Source organism: Psilocybe cubensis, chromosome 10 (genome assembly GCF_017499595.1).
Source record: "Psilocybe cubensis strain MGC-MH-2018 chromosome 10, whole genome shotgun sequence".
NCBI lineage: Eukaryota > Fungi > Basidiomycota > Agaricomycetes > Agaricales > Agrocybaceae > Psilocybe > Psilocybe cubensis.
In genome coordinates, this window is record NC_063008.1 from 1,583,848 (window position 1) to 1,606,870 (window position 23,023).

A 23,023-nucleotide genomic window follows, 5' to 3' on the forward strand; every position below is an offset into this window, starting at 1 on the left:
CCTGGGTTCTCCAAACCCGTTGGCTGACCTGGACTGACTTGGGCTGACTGCCAGGATTTCAACGACAGTCCGTGTACTAATGTCAGAACGTATATAACATGCAAACTAGCTGCGTTATTCTACATCGAACTACTTGGTTCTTTCTTCTTTCTCTCTTGTTTTCGAGTTCGCTTTCGTCTTTGCTCAGATTTCAACACCACCGTGATGGGTTCCATGCCTCGTCTTTTGATCTCTTTATTTGCTTGTCTGGCCTTAGTTCCAGCGATCCTTGGTGCCTTACATACTAGCTTCCCTTACGGCGAGGAGAAGATTCGCGGTGTCAACTTGGGTGGCTGGCTCGTGCTAGAGGTGCGCTTCATTTCCCTCTTCTAAGTGTACTTCACAAACGCTGACTCGAAATTTCAGTCTTTTACCACTCCTTCGCTCTTTGATCGGACGGGAGATGTCCGAGTTGTCGATGAATATACCTTTGGAAAATACATGCCTAAGCTTCGCGCCGAAGAGCTTCTCAAGGAACACTGGGACACCTTCATCACCGAGAAGGATTTCGAAGATATTGCTGCTGCAGGGTGAGTAGACTTGTTAAGATTGCAAGCCAAAATGCCGCTGAACTCTACTCAATAAATAGTCTCAACCACGTTCGCATTCCGATTGGGCATTGGATGTTCGAGCGTGGCCCAGACGACCCTTACTACCAAGGCCAGCTCCCTTATCTCCTCAAGGCCGTTGAATGGGCTAGGAAATACGGTATCCACATCATTGTGGCCTTGTATGGTAAGCTCCGCCGTCTGTCGAAATCGTAAACCGCGGTCTCATTAAATTACGCGTTTTAGGTGCCCCTGACAGTCAAAACGGGTCAGTCATTCCATTGATAATACTCTACGTATTCTTAAGGTCTGCACAGATTCATCAACTCTGGTCATTTCCGTGATGCCGCGTAAGCTTCTCTGTGAAAACAATCCCTGTGCGTTAACTAAATTAAGTTATCCGATTAGGTATTGGCACAAGAACGGGACCAACGTCGACCGTACTCTCAACGTGATGAAAACTTTGACCGCGATGTTCGAGGACCAGACTGACGTCGTCTCCATCATTCAAGTTATGAACGAGTGAGTTCCATCGTCCTTGAAGCATTACTGAATTTTTCCAACCTTCCCATTTCTTAGAGCTGCTGGTTTCCGCAAAGCAATTCTCAATCCCGAACTTCTTGAGGTTCTCAAAAAGGTATGTTACTACTTTTTGTGGTTTTATCTGCATTCTAATTGTTCCTTCGGTAGTACTACTATGATAGTTACAACTTCATTCGGTGAGCTATTATTATCTAGCTACGCTTTGAAATAACTCCTGATATCTTTTCTTTCTAGTAACCCTCTCGGCGGAAAGAAGAAGAGCAACCTGATCGTCATGCTTCACGATGCCTTCCAACACTTGAGCTACTGGAACAACTTCATGCCCAACAATACCTACGAAGGTGTTATGATGGATACCCACATTTATCAGATGTTTAATGATCACGTTGAGTGCTTTTGTTTTCGACTTCTGCCAAAACTCACACTGCGCAAACACTATCCCACAGGACGCCCATATGACCTACGACGAGCACATCCAACGCGCCTGCGCCAATGCCACTATCATGTCCAAGTCTCCAATGATGACCATCATCGGTGAATGGACTTCCACCAACAATGACTGCGGTCCCCATCTCCTCGGACGTTTCGTCGGCCAACGCTATGATGGCACCCTTCCCGGAACCAACCGCGTCGGCAGCTGCATTGGCAGGACTGGCAAGGCCTCCACCTTCAGCGACGACTACAAGGAGTTCATGAGGAAGTACTGGGAAGCCCAAACTCAGTCTTACGAGAAGGGTGGAGAGGGTTGGATCATGTGGACCTGGAAGATGGAGAATGCGGACGAGTGGTCGTACAAGGCTGGATTGGAGAACGGTTGGATTCCTCAGGACCCTACCGACTACAAGTACCCCAACGTTTGTGGTACGAGTTGATCTGGTGGGGAAGTGTAATCTTTTCGGGTTCGCTTTCTCTTCTTTTTTATTCTACCTCTTTTTTGGCTTTTTTTTCGTCTTCAGTCAGGGTCATCAAAGTCTTGTTCTGACTTAAATGATTGTTTGGAAGCTTTAGGATATAGCTTACTTTCATCGATGGCTTTCTGTATTTTGTATTTAATTTTATCAAAAACTGTTTGAGCTTCCAACGAGCGACCTGAGATAAGTACATCAGTGGGCACATAGATCTTATCAGGGGTATTATCATCCCCAGATTAGATCAAGATTATTCGGGCCTTGCCACTTTCAACACTTGAATGTTGGACTTCTTGGTATCAGCACGACCACCATCACGTCTACCATCATCCTGTGGATATGTATACGCAACTCGCTGAGATCCCAGTTCCAACCGGAGCGCGTTTCTTGGCCCGTCATGCTCTCGGTAATTGTCAATCGCTGTTCAAGAATACCCCAAATGCGACTTTGAATTGCATCTGCTAGATTCGAGGCCTGCCGCCGTAGAGGTCACATACTCAGTGAAAGACCACTTAAAGAACTCTAAACGGAACATGATCAAGACGATAGTATTTTCCACGGAGGCGACACATGGTCCAATCTCTGTTTCTACTGCTCTTCAAGATGTCGATATTGTTGCACAGCTTATCTCTCCGTCAGGCCAACGGCGAGCCATCCTGCGAAGCCCAAAGTCAGGAACCCCACGATATGTTGAAATTTGGAGAAATGGACTTCTGGAAACTTCCCTAGATGTGACGGACCTCCATGGAGATTTTTACTCGGATGGTAAGTGTAAATGATGTTTAGTAGAAGTTTCGCACGACCGCTCAAATGTCTGTGCCTCGTCATTGTCAGAGTTCCTTGGATCACTATCCTTTTCGCCTTCAGAAACCACAGTGCTGTATACAGCAGAAGCTAAGGCACCTGAGACGAAAGACCCATTTGAGAAGTTCAAGTTCACTCCCGATTTCGGCGAAGGTCTAACTGGGAAACGTCGACCAGTCATCTTCATCTTTAATTGGGAAAATCCACCCAGTGAAGACGGCGACAAGAGAACTTTGGTACAGATAACTACACCAGATGGTGATACTCGGTTCGGCCAAGCCGTATTCTCTTCCAACTCGGATAAGGTCATCTACGCAACGGGATACGATTTCACTGCAGACGGACGGATATTAGGCATTAAAGGCTGTTTCAATCGCCCTTCGGGTATATGGAAGTTGAATATAGCTTCCGAGCCACCCACTCGTACGGATGACTTTAAAATTCGTCCAGTAAAGGTGGACGCGTCTGTGCAAAAACTGACGCCACGCCATGTCTCATGCCGTTCTCCTCGCATTTTCACCCATAACGGACGAAGCACTTTGATCTGGCTATCTAGTGCTAGTGGTGGTGCCCATCTTGCTAGTTCGACATTGTACTCTCTCGATGTCACTAATGATTCCTCTGAGCCTTTGAACATCCCTTCTCCTCATGAGCCATTGGTGGGAATTGTTGATACACCAGGGCCCCAAACAAACGGCTTTCCGGGACTCTATCCAACCTACAATATTTTACCAGACGCAACTGCGATTTCTCCTGCTGGGCTTTCTGTCTTGGTGAGTTCTCACTGGGGCTCCCGCACCACCGTTCTTCAAATATCTTTGAAAGACGGTCTGGTTAGGGACCTTATTCCCATTTCGACATTGTATAGCTGGTCGGTTCTAGCTACGGATGGTTTCACTCGTGTAATTTGTTCTTGTAGTTCCCCTTCTTTGCCTTACGAAATTGTGCTTGGAGAGTTCGATGAGACAGGGGCCATTAGCTGGCGAGTACTCGATAAACCTGAGCTTCCTGAAGATGGTTTGTTATTCTTAAGGCCCTATCTATCCAGTCATCCTAACCCAAGCATATGACAGTCAGTTCAGCTTTGGCAGGTATTCGTACGAAGATCGTTCGAATTCCTGGGCGTCCTGGTGTAGAAACAATTGTCGTTCAGGGTGCTAACAGGGGAAGCGGGACGATTCCGCCTTGCATTCTTTCTCCTCACGGTGGACCACATGGTGCTAGTACCACTGCATTCTCACCAACTACAGCTGCATTGGTCATTGAAGGCTGTAAGTAAATATTGCTACCAAGCTTCAGAAACTTGCTTATATTGCATCTAGACACAATTTCCTTCCCAAATTATACAGGATCCCCTGGATATGGAGAGGCTTTTATCCAAGCCTTGGTTGGTCGATGCGGAGAACTCGATGTCCAAGATTGTATAGCGTCTGCCCGGCACCTCATCTCTCTCGGGATTTCCAAGGAAGGCCCGGGAATGCAATTGATAACGGGTGGAAGCCATGGAGGGTTTTTAACGGCGCACCGTATGTTCTTGGCCTCACGCAGACAAACTACATGCTAAAAAACCATGCAGTCGTTGGACAGTTCCCAAATTTCTTTTCAGCCGCTATTTTGCGTAACCCTGTTATCTCGGTCGGAGAGATCTCGACCAGCGACATTCCAGACTGGTATTTTTCCGAGTTCGGTTTCGACTACCCAGTGTTTTCGTCTTCCATGTCAAACACAGAACAACTTGCGTCGTACCCAAACCCTCCGTTGGTAACCCCAATGACATTTGCCACCCTCCAAGCTGCTTCGCCCGTGGCATACATCGACGCTGTATCCGTCCCTGTCTTACTTTTGATCGGCGCAGAGGATCGGAGGGTGTCACCAACTCAGGGCATCGAATATTATCATGCTTTGAAAGCGCGGTACTCGGCGAAATCGAAAGCCAGCAAGGTAGAGATGCTCGTGTTCGAAGGCGAAAGTCATCCTCTCGATGGTGTGGAGGCAGCCAAGGCGAGCTTTGAGGCTACGGTGCAATGGTTTAGAGAAGCAGTAAACTCAAAGAACCATTTGTAGAAGGTCTTATGGGATGATTTTGCAATTTGAAAATTCTGTGTTAGGGCAAGGACTCGTAAATCTATGATGTTCCTCGTCAGACGCGTCACCTGTTCAATGAGTAGTTTATATTGAAGAGAATGGCACGTAAACTAGTATATAGGACTAGGAGGAGCACGCGCACTTGCAAACTCAGGATGAAAAGGTAGGACGTACGCGTGTCATCGTTGCTGTTAACTACACAAAGCATTGTATTTACATCGCAAAAAATAAGTGTGTACATCAGTGGGACTGTTGGTTCTCAATTTAGTGAGAAATAGCTAGTAGCAATGTCCCTCAATGATAGTAGTAACAAAGCATGATGTTAGCAAACAAGATAGTGTGGCGCATAGGCCCTAAACTACTGATTTTTCGCGGGGGTATAGGGGTATAACAGATATCCATCCATCCATTCACTGTCTTGCACGAAGTTCGAACGAGGGTGGTTGTTGACATAGAGGATAGTGATGACAAAAGAAAACAAAAGATAGGTAAGGGCAAGTTGGTTGATGGTCATCAAACCATCTGCCGTCGTAACTCGGTCGAGTTCAGTAGGTCCGTGTCTAGTCGTGTTTGATGTTAGAAAAGGACGTTAGCGGGCTCTTATGAGCGATGGGAGAAAGCAATAATCTCCAAGGCTATGATAGGGCATCATGATGACTATACGGAGGTCGCAGAGAGTCGCCTGAACTTCCAGTGGTTGCGGTATGATAGGACGCATTTGTCCCACGACTACCTGCCGTGCCAGTCGAAAATGTATCAGTAATGGGACTACTGGGTGGCCGATCTGGTATACTGTTGGGGGTGGACATCCTCCGCATCGCGCTCGGGTCTGACCTACCCACCATGAGCTCTCCATGTTCGGTGGCGCCACCCAAGAGCAGCTCAGCACGAGCGGACAGGCTGTTTGCTCTACTGGGTGGGTTACTTCCGTTGGCGGGCATCATGTCATAGTCGGTGCTGGCAAAAGAGAGAAGCGTGTTGCGGGTGGGTGGTCTACTGGACGTATACATGCTTCCACCTTGGCGGACGCTTGATGCTCCTATGCTCGACGCGATTTCCCCCGACCCCATCGATTCGATTGTGGGCATACGCCGTATATATCCATTGAGCATACGCACATCCTGGTCAGGAGGATACGGCAGCCCGAATTCGTTATAGCCAAGCGTCGGCGCAACGGGAGGGAGATTGAAAATATTGCTGTTGTGTCGGCCTTGTGTGTGTTCGTGAATGTATACGTCGTCATTGTTGTCGTCATCGTCGTCGTTGCCTGGGGAATAAGAAGGAGGGAGGTGCGCGGATTCGGAAATGTTCTCAGGAGACTCGTGTCGGGCGTATTCCACCGCAGCGTCTGTTTCCTGACTGATCTGGGATAGAAGCGACCGGAAGCGTTCTCCATAGCCGCATTGATCGTATTTGCCCTCTGACTCGACAGAGCCCGACGGCGTGCGGCCGTATCCTTGGGCGTCACCGTGAGCGGTTTCACCAGAGAAATCTGAGGAGTGGGACCGCGCTGGTCGTATGCTACGGCCCGTCGCTTCCTTCAGCGTTGCGCCACCTAAAGATACATCTGATGGTTGATGATAAACTCGCAAATCCTGTTGTCGATCCTGATGTGGTACTATTATCGACGAAGATATTGGCGTCAGTGTCTCTGATCCTGACCGAAGGCGGTGATGGAGTGGAGGGCGTCGAGGAAAGTCAGGATGAAGGAGTGTGAGTGTATGGTATATGGCCTATATTTTCCATAGTTAGTAACATGTAGATAACGAATATTGAGATACTCACGATAATAAAGAACGTAATGGCGAGGCGAATACATGATAATAGGAGCCAAATAGCCCATGAGGAGGCACCGTCATGACAAGGATTGGTGGTCACCGACCAAACAATGTCAACAGACAAGTGGCATCGACTGTGCACGTTGTATCGGTGATTCGGTGAATTCTTCCAGATAAACGTCAAAGCAAACGCTACAGCAGCAGGCGCAAGGAGTGTAAACGATGCTAAGTGCTGCAACAGGAAGAAAAATTGAAGTATGCGCCTTAGAGCAGGGCTGTGAACTTGAAGATGCTGCTTTATCCCAGAAAGAACCAGTGTTAAGAAGGTAATGGCAAAAGTGATGCCTGCACTGATTCCCAATGCCAGACAAATTGAACGGCCAGCGAGTGTATCGCTTCCATACAAACGAGACGCGATGAAATAGCGAGCGACGTTGTAGGCGGACCAAATAGCTTGCGGTGGACAAAAATTAGAACTGATGCCAAAAATGCCACATCACTCCAACGACTCACCTATGACGACTTGAAGTGAGAACCGTATTCTCTTTCTCCGTCTCCAGGGCTTTCGAGTACCTTGAAGCGATGTTCTGGATTTCTCGCCAGGGCTGCTGGATCCCTCAAAAGGTGCAGGAGGATCTGTCCATCGTAACTGTGGCACAGTTTCATGTGGAAGTCTTGTTTCGTGAAACGAACGTTGATAAACTGACACAGTGCGTTGAGGCGAGCTTGGATGAAGAAGTGGCTCGTTCGGTTGCGAATGTGCACTGGTAGTGTTGGTATGCAAAGTAGTTGTAGATACGGTGGAATGGTGTCTAGAATGTTCGGGTAACTCCCCTTGTATGTCCGATGAATCCCGGGTGTTGAGTGCGTTGTGTAGATAAATAGCGGCCATCCAATTCCAAGGTTACCATTCGATACTGTAACGGTATTTAACTTGAACTTTCGGCGCTCAGGAACAGTTACCAGACATGGACCTGTAGATTAAACTTCATTGAGCATAAGATATCGTCGTTAAAAGGATCAGGAGACTTACCTGGCTGAAATGAATTCCAACCAAGACGAAGTTGAGAGACTCCTGAATTTCAAAGTTTGTGGCATGCCATAGTTTTATGTTTGGCTAAATGATGGCAACCAAATAAACTACCGCGCTAAAGCCGCCTATATATTGACGACATGATGATAATGATGTAAATCAGATCTAGGCAGTAAGTAGACTAGTAGACTAGTAACGCTTATAGAAAGTCAGACCCAGGAAAAGAGGGGCGCAAATCAATGAAAAACGAAACGTAGTCGAAGAAGTTAGGAGCTTGGGAGGGAATTGTCAGCGCCGTTAAAAATAGATTCGATGGGGTCGACTTATAAATAGTGCAACGGCCGAGCAATAGTCCATGTTTGATGTGATTCAACAAAGAACATACAACACAATTATGTGATAATTGGTATTCGAAAAGGTTTTCTTATGATGACTAGTCATTCGTCAATCGTGCATTCAATATCAAAATTTTGATGTTGCTAACGTCAGGCATACTACAATTCAGCACACTCGCAATATATATCTGGTCGGCCGTTAATATCTATTGCCAATAAGATCTGAAAGGATAGTCGCTGAACATTAAAGGGGCACTGGAAAATGTCAGTGCAATGTCAGTGCGGTCAGTGCATGTCAGTGCATACCACAGTAATGTCAGTGCAATGTCAGTGCATGTTTCCAATAATCTATAAGTTGGTCATGGTGTGTCAGTACATGCCTGTGCGTGCAGGGTTATGTTAGTGCATTGGTTAGTTCATCGTGATGGTGTGGTGGCAAAATTTGAACTTGTTAAATTGGGGCCGTGAGAAAGTTAACTTGGGATGATTAAAGCATACGGTCTCGGAGTTTCTGGGTCAGGCATAGCTAAATAACAAGATATAGAAGTAAATATATATTCTCTACATTTTCAAGTAACAGTCTGGTGTACTAAATCAAGCATAGATGTGGGAAGAATGAATGAATTGTATTGGAATCATTAAATAGGCGCCTCAGAGTATTCCAGTGTATAACTGATCCTGTTTGACAATGATTTGGGATCGTCCTTGGCTGCAGGCGCAACAATGCTTTGGTATTGGCCTTGGCTTGGGGTGCGGATTTCTAGTAAGTATTTCGATGTCCCCATGTCACAGCTGAAAGTGAAAGGGAATTACAAAGTCCCATTGAAGCACCCTAGTCAAGCGGGTCTTGGGAACAGCTGATGGACCAGAGGAAACTCATACAGTCTACTTACCTAAAATTGTGTCCTTCATTTGAAATAAAAGATAACATGATTATAAGGTAAAAACTATGTCAGTGCATCGTCAGTGCACCATTAATGAAGGTCAGTGTATGTCAGTGCATGTGAGTGCACCGTCAGTGCATGTAAGTGCACCATCAGTGCATGTCAGTGCAAAGTCAGTGCAATTGCTTGGCGGTCAGTGCATGTGTCAGTGCATCAACTCTTGGTATTCAGTATAGAGATAATTCTAGGAGGATAGTAGATTTCTAGACACTTATAATACATTCAAAATCCGTCTAAGTAATCCTGCACTGAACACAGTTTCATTTTATATAAGTACAGACTTCAACTTTTTCACAAATCCTAAGTGATGTCAGTGCATGTCAGTGCATAGACATTATATTGTCAGCGCATGTCAGTGCCGACGTGCACTTACATGCACTGACATGCACTGACATTTCTTGTTGCCCACATTAAAGAAGCCTCGAAGAGAAGGCGATGGATTTGGAGCACGTGACCCAGCATGGACCATAGCTCTATTATCCAACAAAGAAGATGTTACAGACCCACCTGAATGAAGAGCACAGGGATATATGAGGCTCATAAAGCTTTCCCCGACGTGTAAAATGCCGACAATGTGATGCGATGGTGATGGCGACCTTCATTGAGCATGTTCTGAATAGCACCAGGTGTGGACTAGAACGTAGATGGTGCCCGAGAAAGTTGAAAGTCGATCCTGGAGCACCTTCACGCAACCTTTCTCCACCCTCTCTGACAAAAATCATTCCGACTAGACATTTTCAGGGCTGGCGACACTTTATTGGTATCCCAAGTATGGTTGTGATTCTGAAAGTTTCGAAAGTCACCAGGAGGGGTTGCGATAAAAGTTTCGTAATGAATTACTTTTGCATATTCTGGTGTTTTTCAAAGAATATGAGCTATGAAGAAGGGGCACCGTCGTGGAAAGTCGTGAAACCGTCATGATGGGCAAAATAGAAAGAATAATTTTGGTATAATTTTACAATAATTTAAATTTGATTAGGTAATACGCTGATTCAATTGTGCAACACCGCCGCACCGATCGCTTTCAGGTTGGTTGTACTCGGTCTCCATCATGTCCAAGCTAGCAAAGGATGCCGCAGCCTTCAAGAGCACTCTTCAACGACAGGATTATACATCGTGGCATTCTCAACCAAAGCCATCTACGTCAAGTTCAGCCGCGCCTTCATCTTCTGCAGGAGCTGGCTTGGCCATAGCAGGGGAAAGTCCTAACGCTGGGAGCAAAAAGAAACGCCCAAAGACGAGTATGCTTGCATCCTCTTCTATGGTTAACGTATAGGCAAATGGTGAACGTTTGTTCAGATATCGTGTACTCGCAGCCTGCGGACACGGGGACAGGGAACAACATCAACACTCAACTGGTATATGCTGTGAATCACCTGAAGGTGTGTCGCCGGCAGGGATCACATAATGAGAGTGTACTGATCCAACAACATCGCTAGTCCACCCCTAATCCTATGCGATTGCAAGACTTAGCTATCGTCACAAGTACCCCTCTTGATACAGACCCCTTACTTCTCGAAAAGTTCAAGGCCCATGATCGGATTCAGTGGGATCCTAAGACAGATCTGTACTCATACAAAGTATGCATCTCGGTTGACTTTCGTTCCATCTGTCTAACCGTGCTGTGAAGCATGAATATTCTTTCCGAAACAAAGCTGCTCTCTTGACGGAGATCCAGCGACAAACGAGAAAGGGAGGAGGAATATCCGTTCGGGCCTTGAAAGAGTCGTGGAAAGAGGCACCACAGGCGATCGAAGAGTTGGAAAAGGAGGGGGAGGTGTTAGTAACACGGACCGTTAAAGATGGACAACTTCGAATGGTTTTCTGGAATGAGATCAAGCCGACGGAAAACAGCGGCGGGGCCCCTGTTGAAAAAGGTACGAATCTCATTCAACCCACCACATTATCAAGGGAGTAAGATGCACGTCATTTCAATTTTAGAATTTCACGACCTCTGGCATTCGCTCAAAGTGCCCAACGATGTCGATCTTCTGAAGCAGCTTGCCTCCGGTAGGTCTATGTCAAGGTTCTTTACCCCATGCTGACGTTGGTTTCAGAGGGTCTACAGGTGACAGCGGCAGAAACGGTAGTTCCAAAGGCTCCTGCAGGAAAGAAGAAGGGCAAAAAGGGAGGGGCACCACGCCAACGCCAAGTGAGGATAACAAACACTCATTTGAAGGGCGAGATCGACCTCCACTATGCTGCTGCTCATGCGAAGTAGTTGTTTCACTTTCCGGTAGCATTTACATTGACCATTTCTATACCTGTACATTATTGTTTGCTGAATATAATTTTTTCCAATACAGATGTTTGAGTCATCTCAGAACCAAATGCTTTTTGTATGTAAGTCAAGCGCTGCAGGTATACACCATGAAAGTTGTTTGCTCTCGTAACCAGGCAATACTATCCATGCACCAATACCGCTTATTCTCACAACCGCGAACGAACTTCCCGGCGACTTTCAAATGAATCCTACAGCAGCCTATTCAGCTCTGGCATTGCAGAGGTGCGTATCAATTTCTCAGCCTCTTTTGAACGCGGCTTAATCGAGCATTCGTATGGCCTAGGAACACTGATTTGACTCAGTTAGCATCGATTGCATTTAGAAAGGAGTCCGGAACTAATTTAACGAACCTTATGAGTGCAGGGAAATATTCATGCGTGAGTTCAATCACATTGCCATCCTTGTCGGTCGCTTTTTCAATATCAAATACAGCAAGCATCGATGCCAATGTAATCCAGATGGACGAATAGGCAAGATATCGGCCCGGACATATCCTGTGACGACATGGTTCTCTGGTCAGTATGATACCTTAGACCATTAACAATTGTCAGCAATTACCGCCTTCCGAAACCCCAACAAGCATGGGCGGGATCGCGCACAGCTGAGTTCAATTTTCCATCCTTCATGAATCTATCTGGATTAAAGGTAAAAGGATCGGGGTAGGTTTTTTCGTGGTGTAGCATGGCCCTAATAAAGTTTCAGACAGTAAACTCATACTACAACTTGAATGACAATACCAGGAGTTTGCGATAACAATCGACCCAGCTGGAATGCGGTACCCTTTGTACTCGTCTTCGACAGTAACAAGGTGCGGAATCCCTATCAATCATCAATATTCATGGTTTGAGCTGATTTTGTGCGATAAATGATGAAGACCTACCAATCGGCACAATGGCCCTCCATCGAAGAGCCTCCATCGCTATCGCAGTGATATAATGCAGCGAATCTTGGTCTTCAAACTCGGGCAGGTGTCCAGGCTTTATTACTCTGTCAAGTTCCTCCTGAGCCTTCTTCATAACCTCTGGCCTTTCTAGGAGACCCAGGATACACGATGCTAGGGCAGACAGCGTCTATAAACAGTAAGTACATCATTCCACCGTCCATAATATCCTTGGAGAACTATGACCTACGGTATCGGTTCCTCCTAAAAAGACGGTGTTACCATTGCCCAACCCTTACGTTTATGCTCTTACCTGCGTACATTGTACCCGCAGCATGCTTCACTACCTCTTCTTGCTCTGGATCGCGACCGTCTATCTGCCGAAGATGAGAGCACACCATCGAATGCGGAGAAGTTCCATCCGCCTGATCAAGCAAATGAATGAATTCAATGCAATTGAGTAAAGTGAAACGATAACCTACAATAATCTTCTTTGCCGCTGCAAAGGGTGTCTCTATCATGGAAATGGTAGATCTCTTCCATTCCCGTGCCTTTCGTTTGAAGCTGGCACCTGGACACCATTCTGGGACGTACTTCAGGGCAGGGATTGCATCCACCAGGAACGTTCCCGGTACTGCCGCGATAGAAAACCCCTCCACACCGTGCTCTGCGACTTGAATATACGGGTCGTCATGCGGTTGTACGTCCAAGCCATACGTGACCGACATGATGGTTTCAGCAGCCATGCTAGGTAGTAAAACTGTTGAGCGCAAATTAACCAAGAAGCGAAGGGCTCACTAACTGTCTCAAATTTCCCACTATATCCCTCGGAATCTCGAGACAACGATTGAGTAGGTTGCGTGCTGATTTGAGGACATGAGGTCGGAAGAGCAGTGCTGTACCAGGATGGAAGCTATGGTGCACTACACGTCGTCGCTTGCGCCTGTTGCATACATTTCACATTTAATTATTGCGAAGCTTTTCAGAAGTATCAGCGCTTACCAACCGTCGCCTGACAGATTCACGGGTTCGTGTCAACCTTTAGTATGGTAAAGAGAATGCCAATTGACTTCAGATTAACGAACCGTATTTCATGAACCCGAACGCAAATTCCCAACCTATGAGCTCATTCACCATGGGAAGCCGAGCTCTGCTGGAGTATATGGAAGAACGTTTCTCGAGCAATTCAAAGGCTGCTTCTGCTGAGTCGAGAACAATAATATCTGTACCAGCAGCATTAAGGTAGAGGATATCGGTATCTGATAAATAATGCACTTCATTGGTCAACGCGAATTGATTTTTACATCCAAGCTGCTTACCTAGATCCTTTGACCACTGATGGTAGGCAACCCATTCTGGATTTTTTGGCATATTGAGCAGGTTGCCTATCAGCGGTAACCCTTTGGGGCCGGGGGGAAGAGGGAGGTGAGTAAGTGGACCGGTGTTCGATCTTTTAGAATAGATAAAGAGCACTGTTGTCAATGCCATGAATATGGCAATGGTTAACTCTTGCTCCATGATGATAAAGATGGGAAGAAAGATGGGGTGAAAAGCGGCAGAATATCGTCTTTGTGCAGTTTTAACATGTGTCTGTAGTGTGTCCGGCGATCACGTATATATGCACTGGAGCCGTTTTACCTTCTATTTCTGTTAATATATCTCTGACGTACGTTCGGGGATCAGTGATAATTTTTACGAAGAGAGTCCTTCATTTCGGGAGTATTTGTTCCAATCTTCCTTTCTCAACGTTGCTTATGCAACACTGGTTGGAGTTCGGCCAATAATTTGGAGCAGACTCCCAAAAGATGATATGCTGGCTCTCTGAAAGCCATAACCATTATCAGAATCCGACATTGGACAACTCCCGTATCCAGATTATCATAGGACATTGGGAATTTTATTGCCTTGTCGCTGTCTCCTTGGCTCGGAGCCACTGCCACGCTTATTGTAAACTTATTGACATCTTTCGCACAGATATTCTTCTGATCTTTCTTAGAGTATGGACCCTTTTTGATGATTTCAACGTGGGGTGTCAACCCAGAAATTTGCCTTCAAAGATACTCGCCTTATTATAATCATTGGATGAAAGCATATGGATCCTCAATTGGGTTGCGTCAGAAAAATGTATTGAAAAGCCGGAGCAAATGTATTGCTACAGTGTTAGCGCCCGGCTAGTCTGCGGAACAGTCAGAATTCTGGTTCCGCTGTACATCTTTCCCTGTTACAGAGAGCTGCGAAGACACAAATCGGTATTGAGCTACATCATTCAAAAAACACGTCATTTAGAGTGGCGCGTGTAAGCTTCTCGGCTTCTGTATATCGAGGCAGAATAGAACATTTGTATGGCTTGGGTACACTACAATCATATTAATAAACTCTTTAAATCGCTCTTTTAGAAATCATATCAAAGCTGGATGATACTCATGATCATGCGTCGGTTCTACCATGTTTCCATTCTCGCCCAACTGCTTTTTGCAAAACGGCGAGTATCGCAGCAAGGCTAATCCAAACGGAAGAAAATGCATTATATCTTCCTGGTCATATTCTGCATATTCAAGTTGTTTTTGGTTGAATCGATGGAATATGCAACAAAATATTCACCTTCTACCAAGTCCCCAACAGGCATGGCCAGGGTCCCGTACCTATGGGCCGAGTTTTCCATTCTTTATAAGACGACACCACCTCATTGTCTTTCGTTTTTGATCAAATTATTGGTAAAAATGACAGGTTGATACTTTTCAACCCAACACGATGACCACTCACATCAAATAAATTATACTTATGTAAAAGCAAATTTTCATGCATGGATGTGCTTTTCCAATAATTCCGATGACTTTTTAAAAGTTCATCAGCAGTAGAAACGGTCTATACCGACTAATCGCTCTATTTAGTAAAAAAACAATGCCAGTGACCTACCATTGTCAGGCAGGAAAGATTGAAATTACTTTCTATCTAGTCGAGAGAGAATTTGACCCGATAGAGCAAGAATTGACTCGTATCCGTGCTCTACGCTCTACTCTCCCACTCTCAACAAAAAACCATCGCATGAAGTGTGGCCCATGCCAGAAGTACCTAGACAGCTGACTTAAGCGCCCATGTAGCAACAACTTTGATTATTGATCGGGTGATCGACTTTCAAACACATGTTAGTACACAAGTTGGGTAACAAATCATTTGGCCCAATAAGATAAATAATATCATCTTATCATAGCATTCAGACAAGTCGCCGCTCTGATCATGAGTCATTACATACACGCATCTGTACATTCCTTGCAATGTTTCTGATGGTTAAGACACTCTGGAAAACTTCAAATTTCCGTCTGGTCGTATTGTATCGATGGCATCAGAATATTCGGTTGGCGCTGAGCTGGCAATGGCAATCGGGGACTTTGCAATTCGATCAGCAACATCTCCTTCGCGTCCGATTGGAGGAGATGTTCATTTACGAGAATTCGGACCGTAGTTCCATTCAATGTATTTCGATCACCAGTTTGAACTGGTCCAACTTCTGGCGGTGGTAGAAAATATCCGTCCGCCCTGATCAGCTCGATCAAGTTATTAGTATTGAGAGATAGCGAGATAGCTATCATGAAGGTTGATAGTGGATGATGACTTTATTGCTCATTACTTCGTTATATTTCATCCCATGACACTGTCATTCGTGCCGTAACGAAATGGTCGTTTTATTACCTCACCATGTAGAATATATATTACCTTTTAATTTCCGATAGCAGCCATTCCAGGCCTTTGAAAGAGCTCCGCAGAGAATATTTGGAAGTTCATGGTACCCAATGTAGTACACCAAGGTTTCACAGCTTCTAATATAAATTTTGAGGTGGGTAGCAGCATTAGCTACATAGTAAAACAACCGGTACCGTGTGGCGTCCAAATTGGAGGTAGAACACATCCTGTGATTTTGGCCATCAGCCATTTCAGGTTTGATGCGTATTGCGTCAAATTCTCTACCGCAGTCTGATTCCTCGAAGGCATCGGAACGCCTGAACTTGCCGTCCCCAGGTAGATAATTATCGGAAATAGTACCAAATTAACCAGAACGAATCAATTCGATCTTTTATTTATTATTACTTCGATCATGTTTCGATGTTACGTGGCATTAGCATCTACGTGTGTCAATCGGAGAACCAATGTGGTTTCGTTGGATATATTTCGGCAGCGAAAAACAACGTACATACACATCCGTACATCCGTCATTGGATTCACAAGTTCACGTTAGCAGGACTAAAAATAGAAGCACTCGGAATAGAATCCACCCACTTCCCCAGACGTTGACATAATAGGACGTCTTGCATGGTCTTTCCAAACTGGTGCCGTACTCCATAGCGTGAAATTACACTGGGTCACCGGTCAGTAGCCACAGGTCGGTCTATCGCCAACGTTCGCTCTTGTGAAAAGGTATCTACTTGATAGTTAAATCGAGTTGAGTGATGTCTGTGGAGCCAATAGATATATTGCAAAGAGACCAATGCCCAAGCTTTGTCATTTGGGACTCGGAAATCATACGTGCCTGAAATACACGACTTGGAACCAATTAGGTTCGAGATGCCAATAACATAGCAATCTTACGATAGGCAAGTAAGACGAAGGGAAGTTGTTCTTGATAGGCCAGTGACCAGAAGTGACAGCCTGAAAGAGGACAATGACCGGCAAGTCAAGCTGAGGCAATAGAAAAGTTCCAGCCACCAAGAAACCCTGCAAAAAATTGACGGACGCGTTTGGGGCACACGCCTTGCAAAAAGCACTGTCAATGTCAGCCCTGAAAAAAAAAGACGACCCTCGGCGTTTGAGATGAAGTGACTTGCTGAAAAGTATTCACCTGGTATATAAATTTATTCCGGATTTTTCCTTTTCTTTTTCTTCGATTTCTTCGTCGTGTCGTTTGTATCATCTGAAGGAGCCTCGCGTTGACGCTTAACTTTTTTCTCGCGAGCACCAGAGATGATGTTGTTCTGAGACGACACGGCGGAAGACACATTCTTGACAGGTTGAGGGTCATCGATCCCAGCAGGCTTCATGAAGGTTGCTTTTGGAGGTTTCTGTACTTGTCCACGAAGGTCAGTACCAACACCACCGCTTTCAAACATAGCCTGTCTGGCAGTTAACCGAGAATCTTTGGAATCATTGAATTCTTCGAATCCCCGTAAATGTCCAGACGCCCCTGATGCGGTTATCGAAACAGGTCTAGGGTGAACTTTGCGCCCTTTCGACGGCGGTGGGTCAACTGATGGAGTCGAAACGTTGGCAGTGGCCGAGTCCGATGTAGAGGGCTTGACGAAAATCTACATCAGTCTAAATGCGCGAGGGGGGGAAGAACGAATTTGGAGCCACATCTACCTCTAATGAGATATCCTCTCCTTTTTTGTTGAAGGTCCGTCTGCCTGTCGGTTTTGATGTAGAGGCGGTAACATTACTGTTGGTGTTGGTTGAGGTGTCACCCGAAAATAGAAAGGGCAAATAAGAGGCTTCATGCACATCGGAAGACCTTGGTATTCGCGTTATTGCCGGAAACTAAAAGAGCCTCATATAGTACTCACTCAGAAAGCCTCTCATTTGTAATTCCCCAAGAATCTCGGATGTGTTGACTGATCTCCCACTTTCCATCGTCCTTCACTTCTGCTCGATCTAACTCGACTTCTTTTAGGTTCTTCGCTCGTTGCGCATTCTGCATAAACTTCAGACTGAGCGTGCTGGTACTGAGACTTTTCGCCGCCATCGGGATCCAGGGGGTGGGTAAAGATAACGCAAAAGTGTGGCAAGTGTCGTATACGAAGACCAACTTGTAAAAAGCCTTGAACGTGCCCAACGCAACCCAAATGATTACGAATTTTGATTTAATTATGTAACTAATTATTTTTTTCAATTGCTTTGCCGCTTCTGCCGAGTTTACAACATAAGAACTCCGAAACGGACTTTAAATAACTTGCAAAAAACTTGTCAGTGACTATAACAAGGTCCACTGTAGAGATGCCCGTACTACTATGATTCTCTGTTCGGTTCCATAACACGTTTCCCAGTGACCCTGAATCAACAAACGTTAGCTCATTAGGGACCATTTTCAGTTTCATCCGTCATTCCCAGTCGCCGTTGGGTTGTCGTAAAGATCAATCGAAAATTCGAAAACGTGTCTAGGTTCCCCAGAGCGCCCTCCCAATTCCAAACCACCGCCCATTGCACTATCAATCGCACTCTTCGGGCGAGTGTTATTACCGTTACCTCAGAGTTAAAAGAGTATTATTATGATTTGATTTGCAGGCCAATGTTGGTATAGCGGCGAAAGCTACGGTCCTATGTGGAATTTTGAATGTGCCGGTTCGGGATGTTATTGGTTGTGGTCGCGTCCCTGTACTCGCTAGATATAGCGGCTGCCGTCATCCCTGCAAAGCATTGAGAGTCGAGACAGACGGCCAATAAAATTTCCAGAAGTCTATTTCGACCCTTAAATCGCTATGACATTTAGCTTTCCAACTTTGCTACTGGGCACAGACTGCGACCCGATTACGACTCGCCCTCGCCTAAGCTACACAAGTATGTACGCGATGTGCGCATCTTTTCGAAACTTCCCTCATGATCATAGTGTAATATTCTGATAAGATGAACCACACCGTAATTAAGGGCAGCTATCCAAAATAAACGCTTGATGCTTTGCGAGCTTGCTACATACACGGTGCCGAACAATGAACAAGGCTGCAAGTTACAAGTTTAACCTGCCCCTGCATCGCAAAAAAAAACCAAGGATCGGAAAAGGCGATCGTCTCCGCGCCCCTTTCCAAATACACACATAGAACCAGCAGATCTGGAATCCCGAAACGGCTCCCGTGCGCGGTGCGCCACGAACCACCGCTGACTGGCACTGAAGTGGAACGGAATTATGATCATCACAATATAATAGACACCGAGTATGTACGCACGACCACGACCACGACCTGACTAACCCGAACATCTGCATCACCAGTGGAATCCGAATGAATATGATTCGCTCACGCGAGCCGATTCATATTCATACATAGACATAGGCAAGTTAGAGCATGGGAAGGAAGCACTGTTCCAAGGATATCATGCCGATAGTGTTGCTTCCCATGCTGTATGCTGTATGGTCCAGGTGAGGCCTATGATAAGTTATCTCGTCCGTGACTCTACGGTTTACCCACTGAATGTCGAACTGCTCTTGCCGTATTATCTTGGCTCGGATCCGCTTCGCTTTGATTGGGCATGTGCACAGAAGTCATCGAATTAGCGACGCTTTGACGATATTGAACGGATGGAGCGAGATTGAGAAATGTATATATAGACAGGACGGTACAGCAATCTGTGTTCAAATAAAAATGAACGCATTAGTTTTTCTCAACACCACACCACACCTTGAGGTTAATTAAAAAGCTATTATAGCATGTAACATGTAGTGTCTAAAAACATAAGAACAAGGTGCCATTGGGCGGCGTTATGATACTCTTCTAATAATTCTGTTTGTCTGACATAACATTCTCAATCGGCAGCGCTGTCAAAGCAAGAAGCTCAGATAGCAATTTATCTGCGCTTAACAGTGACACAGGTGCTATCACACAATAATATACATACACTTTCATATCATAGCATACCCCTACACCGCTCGACGCATAGATACTATCTACTATCTGTCAGGGCCGAGCAACAACAAATCTTCAAAATAAAAACGTTAACGTTCCTATAGGACAGATAGATAGAAGTTAGCCGATAAGCCGCTGGAAGGAGTGGCAAGGCCATAAAAAAAATCGCGGCGGTTGCAATCCGCTCACAGCACACAGCAACATTATAGCAGTTTGCGATTTGACGCGACCTGTCAGTCAGTCAGTCAGTCAGGTCAATCGACAGCAGGCATGAGCCATTGTACGATATATTTACTTTAATCCTGTGAACAAAACCAGCGTTACCTTCTTTGTTATTCTGAACTTGATTCAGAAAATGCGAGCGTCATGTCGTGTCAAAAAGCGTTACCCTTACGAAACTCAAAAACGATAATGATACCGATAAGCCTTTTACTATTTAGTATTACTGTACTAGATAAACTATGACGACGGGATCAAGATAGGGTTGTATGTAATTGATATCAAAACAGACTCATATCTGACTTTTACTCCAAGATTCCGAGAGTTACGCTCACAAGACCGCCACCTCGGTCTTTCAAATTTACAGTTCCAGTTCCCCACCAACCACAGACAGCCACAGCCATTGACTCGCGCTTCCAAGTTCCAGGTGATAGGATCTCCGTCTCCGTCTTCGTCTTCGTCTTCACCTTGATCTCCATCTCCATCTTCTTAATCATAATGCTATCTATATGACATTTTATCTCATCTTTCAAGCTTCAACTGACAGCACACTCAAAGGTCTCAAACGTCTCAAACAGGCGAGCTGGGACCAAAAAAAATCTGATGATGATGAAGATGATCGCATTTTTTTGCTGTTCTTGTTCTGTTCTTAAAAAGAAGAAGGACACATTGCACGATTGCACGATTACAAGCCGGGCCTGAAGTTTTTTTCTCACATCAAACATCAAAAATCAACTTGAACTCGAAGCAGACTTATATAATTTTTCAGTTTATTTCAAGTTTGGCACATCGCTAATATAGAATCTAATACCGGCATTTTGGCATTTGGCATTTGGCGTTGGACATTGCTCACAGGACCTCAGACTGAAAAAAAACGGATAACAGGTGCATACAGAGCACAGTGAGAAGCTTGCTGTGTGACTCGGACAGCTGCTTTTATTTCCACTCAGCAGGCAGGTGCAAGAAATTACTATGGTTATAATTGTGTTTACGATCGTGATATGATGGTCGTCGAAATCGAGCGCCGTATCATATCATATGGTGTCGTGTTCGGTTTCTTAACTGCTAGCTGAAGTCTAAGCCTGAGCCTAAGCTTGTAGCCTGAAGTTTGAAATTTGGAGCCAGAGCCAGCAACGAAAAAACAAAACACCAAAAACCTCATACACCCACCCTCCACCATGCGCCTTTTCTTTTTCCTTTTTCTACTTTTCGTGAACATGCATCTGCGTCTGCGTCGAACGCAATCACAATTGCCTCCCTGCTCTCGTCAATGGTGTGGATATAGCACATAAAAATCCAGAAGACAGAAGAAATATAAATATAAATATAATTATCATGGGCATCATCAAAAGTCATAAGTAACTGTGCGTGTACATATACCGTACGCACACCCAGGCCCAGCTGGACTTTGACTTGACCGATGAAAGCGGGTGGGGGTTGAGTGGTGGGAGGGGAAGTGCGAATGGGAAATGGGAAGTACGAAGTCGGAAGTAGGCAGAGAAGTGGGAAGTGGGAATGGGAATGGGAGGGCGGTGAGAACGAGAGAGTGTATCGAGTAGCAAGTAACAAGTTGTGATATAACTAATCATACCAATGGGGATGGGGATACCCATACAAATCAAATCCCGACTCCGACCACAGAGGAGCGCCTTCAGCTTCAACATTTCACCGTTCCACCGTTCCACCGTTTCAAATTCAACTTCACTTGAAGTTATTTCCAAGTTTCCTCGAGGCTTGAAGCGATAATGAAATGAATGTCGAATCTTGAATCTTGATGATATGATGCGCGTTCCTTATTAATTATATTTATAAGTGTATTAAGTATACTATAAGTGCGCGTCTGAATCAGGGTAATAAGAGAATCAGAATCAGAATCGGAATGGCTTCTGTTTTCTGTTTTCTCGTTTCTCGTTTCTGTTGACCGAGTCTTTCCTGGTTCCTAGATGTTTTTAACACGATACGATGCGACTAGCAAGGAGGATGAGTCTACGCTGATATACAAAGTAGGATCACCCAAAGTTCACAGCAGATTCAAAATTTCTTGGTTTTCGAGGGTTGAAAGACTCGTTAAATTAAAATTATGGTTGTGTTTGTTGATTATATCACGAGTAACATATCACCGTTTATTCACCTTACTTACATTTTCATTCAAGATTCCCAAGTTCAAGTCAACGACACTGCAAGCTTCAAGCATAAACGCCCCGCCCCGGATCTTGAAAGACCTGTCATTGACAACTTCTTCGAACACGCGTATTTTATGTCATGAACCACCCAACACTGAACAGCCAAGATCCGTGTTACTTCGTGCCGTGTCGCTTCCTGTCGTGTCCTGTCGTGTCGTGTGCTGGGGTGGGCTCTCATGTCTGTCAATCACACGAACAAGCGGTGAGCGGTGAGTGGGTGGAAGAAGGGAAAGGGGAAGGGGGATGGATTGGACTTGGGCTATGTTTATCTCCGCGACAAGACACGACATGACAGGACAGGATACGCAGGAACGAGCGCGGGGGGTGTTGAGAAGATCCGTCTGCCGTCTGACCTCTGAGGCCTGAGGATGGCTTGTGTACACTGAGTCAATGAATTCGATCAGGATAAGAACACCGGGCACAGAAAGAGAAAAAACACGAACGCGAAGGAAGTACAACGCAAGACAAAGAATCGCGACATTGCGACATATGAAAGCCTTATATGATATGTTATCTTATCTTGCCCTTTCCCTTGCCCCTTTCCCCTTGGGCACACTCTAATCGAAAGAAACAACAAGACTTCGAAGAAGACGAAGGAAGAAGAAAGGAGAAGAAGAAGAAGGAACATCGCGGGAGAGAACGTCCGTTTTACCTATAAAACCTGCGCAGAAGCGGTAGCGGTGGTAGTAGTAGTGCGGCATGTGGAAAAGTGGGGGTATTTGTGAATGGGAGAAAGGAAGAGTATGTGAGGCCAGGTCGGCGAGTCGAAAGAGAAGCAGGATGATTTTGCGATGATTGTCCAGGGTATGGATCATCTGATATAAGTGGAAAAGGGGGAC

The 23,023-nt window shown here is 45.4% G+C and overlaps 7 protein-coding genes across 7 annotated transcripts; 3 read left to right on the forward strand and 4 right to left on the reverse strand.

Moving 5' to 3' along the window:
* Positions 1-204: 204 nt before the first annotated feature.
* JR316_0010765 (Glucan 1,3-beta-glucosidase) lies at positions 205-2,112 on the forward strand (the record flags this gene model as incomplete). Its single annotated transcript, XM_047896429.1, has 10 exons — positions 205-348; positions 406-569; positions 629-774; positions 895-937; positions 996-1,109; positions 1,167-1,224; positions 1,278-1,306; positions 1,365-1,515; positions 1,577-1,991; positions 2,087-2,112. The coding sequence occupies 10 exons, from the start codon at positions 205-207 to the stop codon at positions 2,110-2,112; spliced, it is 1,290 nt and encodes a 429-aa protein (XP_047744474.1).
* A 459-nt stretch (positions 2,113-2,571) lies between these two features.
* On the forward strand, positions 2,572-4,906 carry JR316_0010766 (Acylamino-acid-releasing enzyme; the record flags this gene model as incomplete). Its single annotated transcript, XM_047896430.1, has 5 exons — positions 2,572-2,803; positions 2,873-3,859; positions 3,916-4,113; positions 4,165-4,368; positions 4,419-4,906. The coding sequence occupies 5 exons, from the start codon at positions 2,572-2,574 to the stop codon at positions 4,904-4,906; spliced, it is 2,109 nt and encodes a 702-aa protein (XP_047744475.1).
* Positions 4,907-5,562: 656 nt separating this feature from the next.
* JR316_0010767 (uncharacterized protein) lies at positions 5,563-7,597 on the reverse strand (the record flags this gene model as incomplete). Its single annotated transcript, XM_047896431.1, has 3 exons — positions 5,563-6,660; positions 6,713-7,158; positions 7,219-7,597. The coding sequence occupies 3 exons, from the start codon at positions 7,595-7,597 to the stop codon at positions 5,563-5,565; spliced, it is 1,923 nt and encodes a 640-aa protein (XP_047744476.1).
* Positions 7,598-10,068: 2,471 nt separating this feature from the next.
* On the forward strand, positions 10,069-11,238 carry JR316_0010768 (Transcription initiation factor IIE subunit beta; the record flags this gene model as incomplete). Its single annotated transcript, XM_047896432.1, has 6 exons — positions 10,069-10,258; positions 10,317-10,399; positions 10,457-10,597; positions 10,648-10,894; positions 10,959-11,027; positions 11,075-11,238. The coding sequence occupies 6 exons, from the start codon at positions 10,069-10,071 to the stop codon at positions 11,236-11,238; spliced, it is 894 nt and encodes a 297-aa protein (XP_047744477.1).
* A 251-nt stretch (positions 11,239-11,489) lies between these two features.
* On the reverse strand, positions 11,490-12,927 carry JR316_0010769 (Cytochrome P450 monooxygenase 98; the record flags this gene model as incomplete). Its single annotated transcript, XM_047896433.1, has 7 exons — positions 11,490-11,589; positions 11,652-11,795; positions 11,860-11,988; positions 12,039-12,120; positions 12,182-12,371; positions 12,481-12,606; positions 12,664-12,927. The coding sequence occupies 7 exons, from the start codon at positions 12,925-12,927 to the stop codon at positions 11,490-11,492; spliced, it is 1,035 nt and encodes a 344-aa protein (XP_047744478.1).
* A 177-nt stretch (positions 12,928-13,104) lies between these two features.
* JR316_0010770 (Cytochrome P450 monooxygenase 98) lies at positions 13,105-13,699 on the reverse strand (the record flags this gene model as incomplete). Its single annotated transcript, XM_047896434.1, has 3 exons — positions 13,105-13,124; positions 13,267-13,440; positions 13,501-13,699. 3 exons carry the CDS (start codon positions 13,697-13,699, stop codon positions 13,105-13,107), a joined length of 393 nt encoding a protein of 130 aa, XP_047744479.1.
* A 3,329-nt stretch (positions 13,700-17,028) lies between these two features.
* On the reverse strand, positions 17,029-17,912 carry JR316_0010771 (uncharacterized protein; the record flags this gene model as incomplete). Its single annotated transcript, XM_047896435.1, has 3 exons — positions 17,029-17,466; positions 17,534-17,681; positions 17,734-17,912. 3 exons carry the CDS (start codon positions 17,910-17,912, stop codon positions 17,029-17,031), a joined length of 765 nt encoding a protein of 254 aa, XP_047744480.1.
* Positions 17,913-23,023: the final 5,111 nt, after the last annotated feature.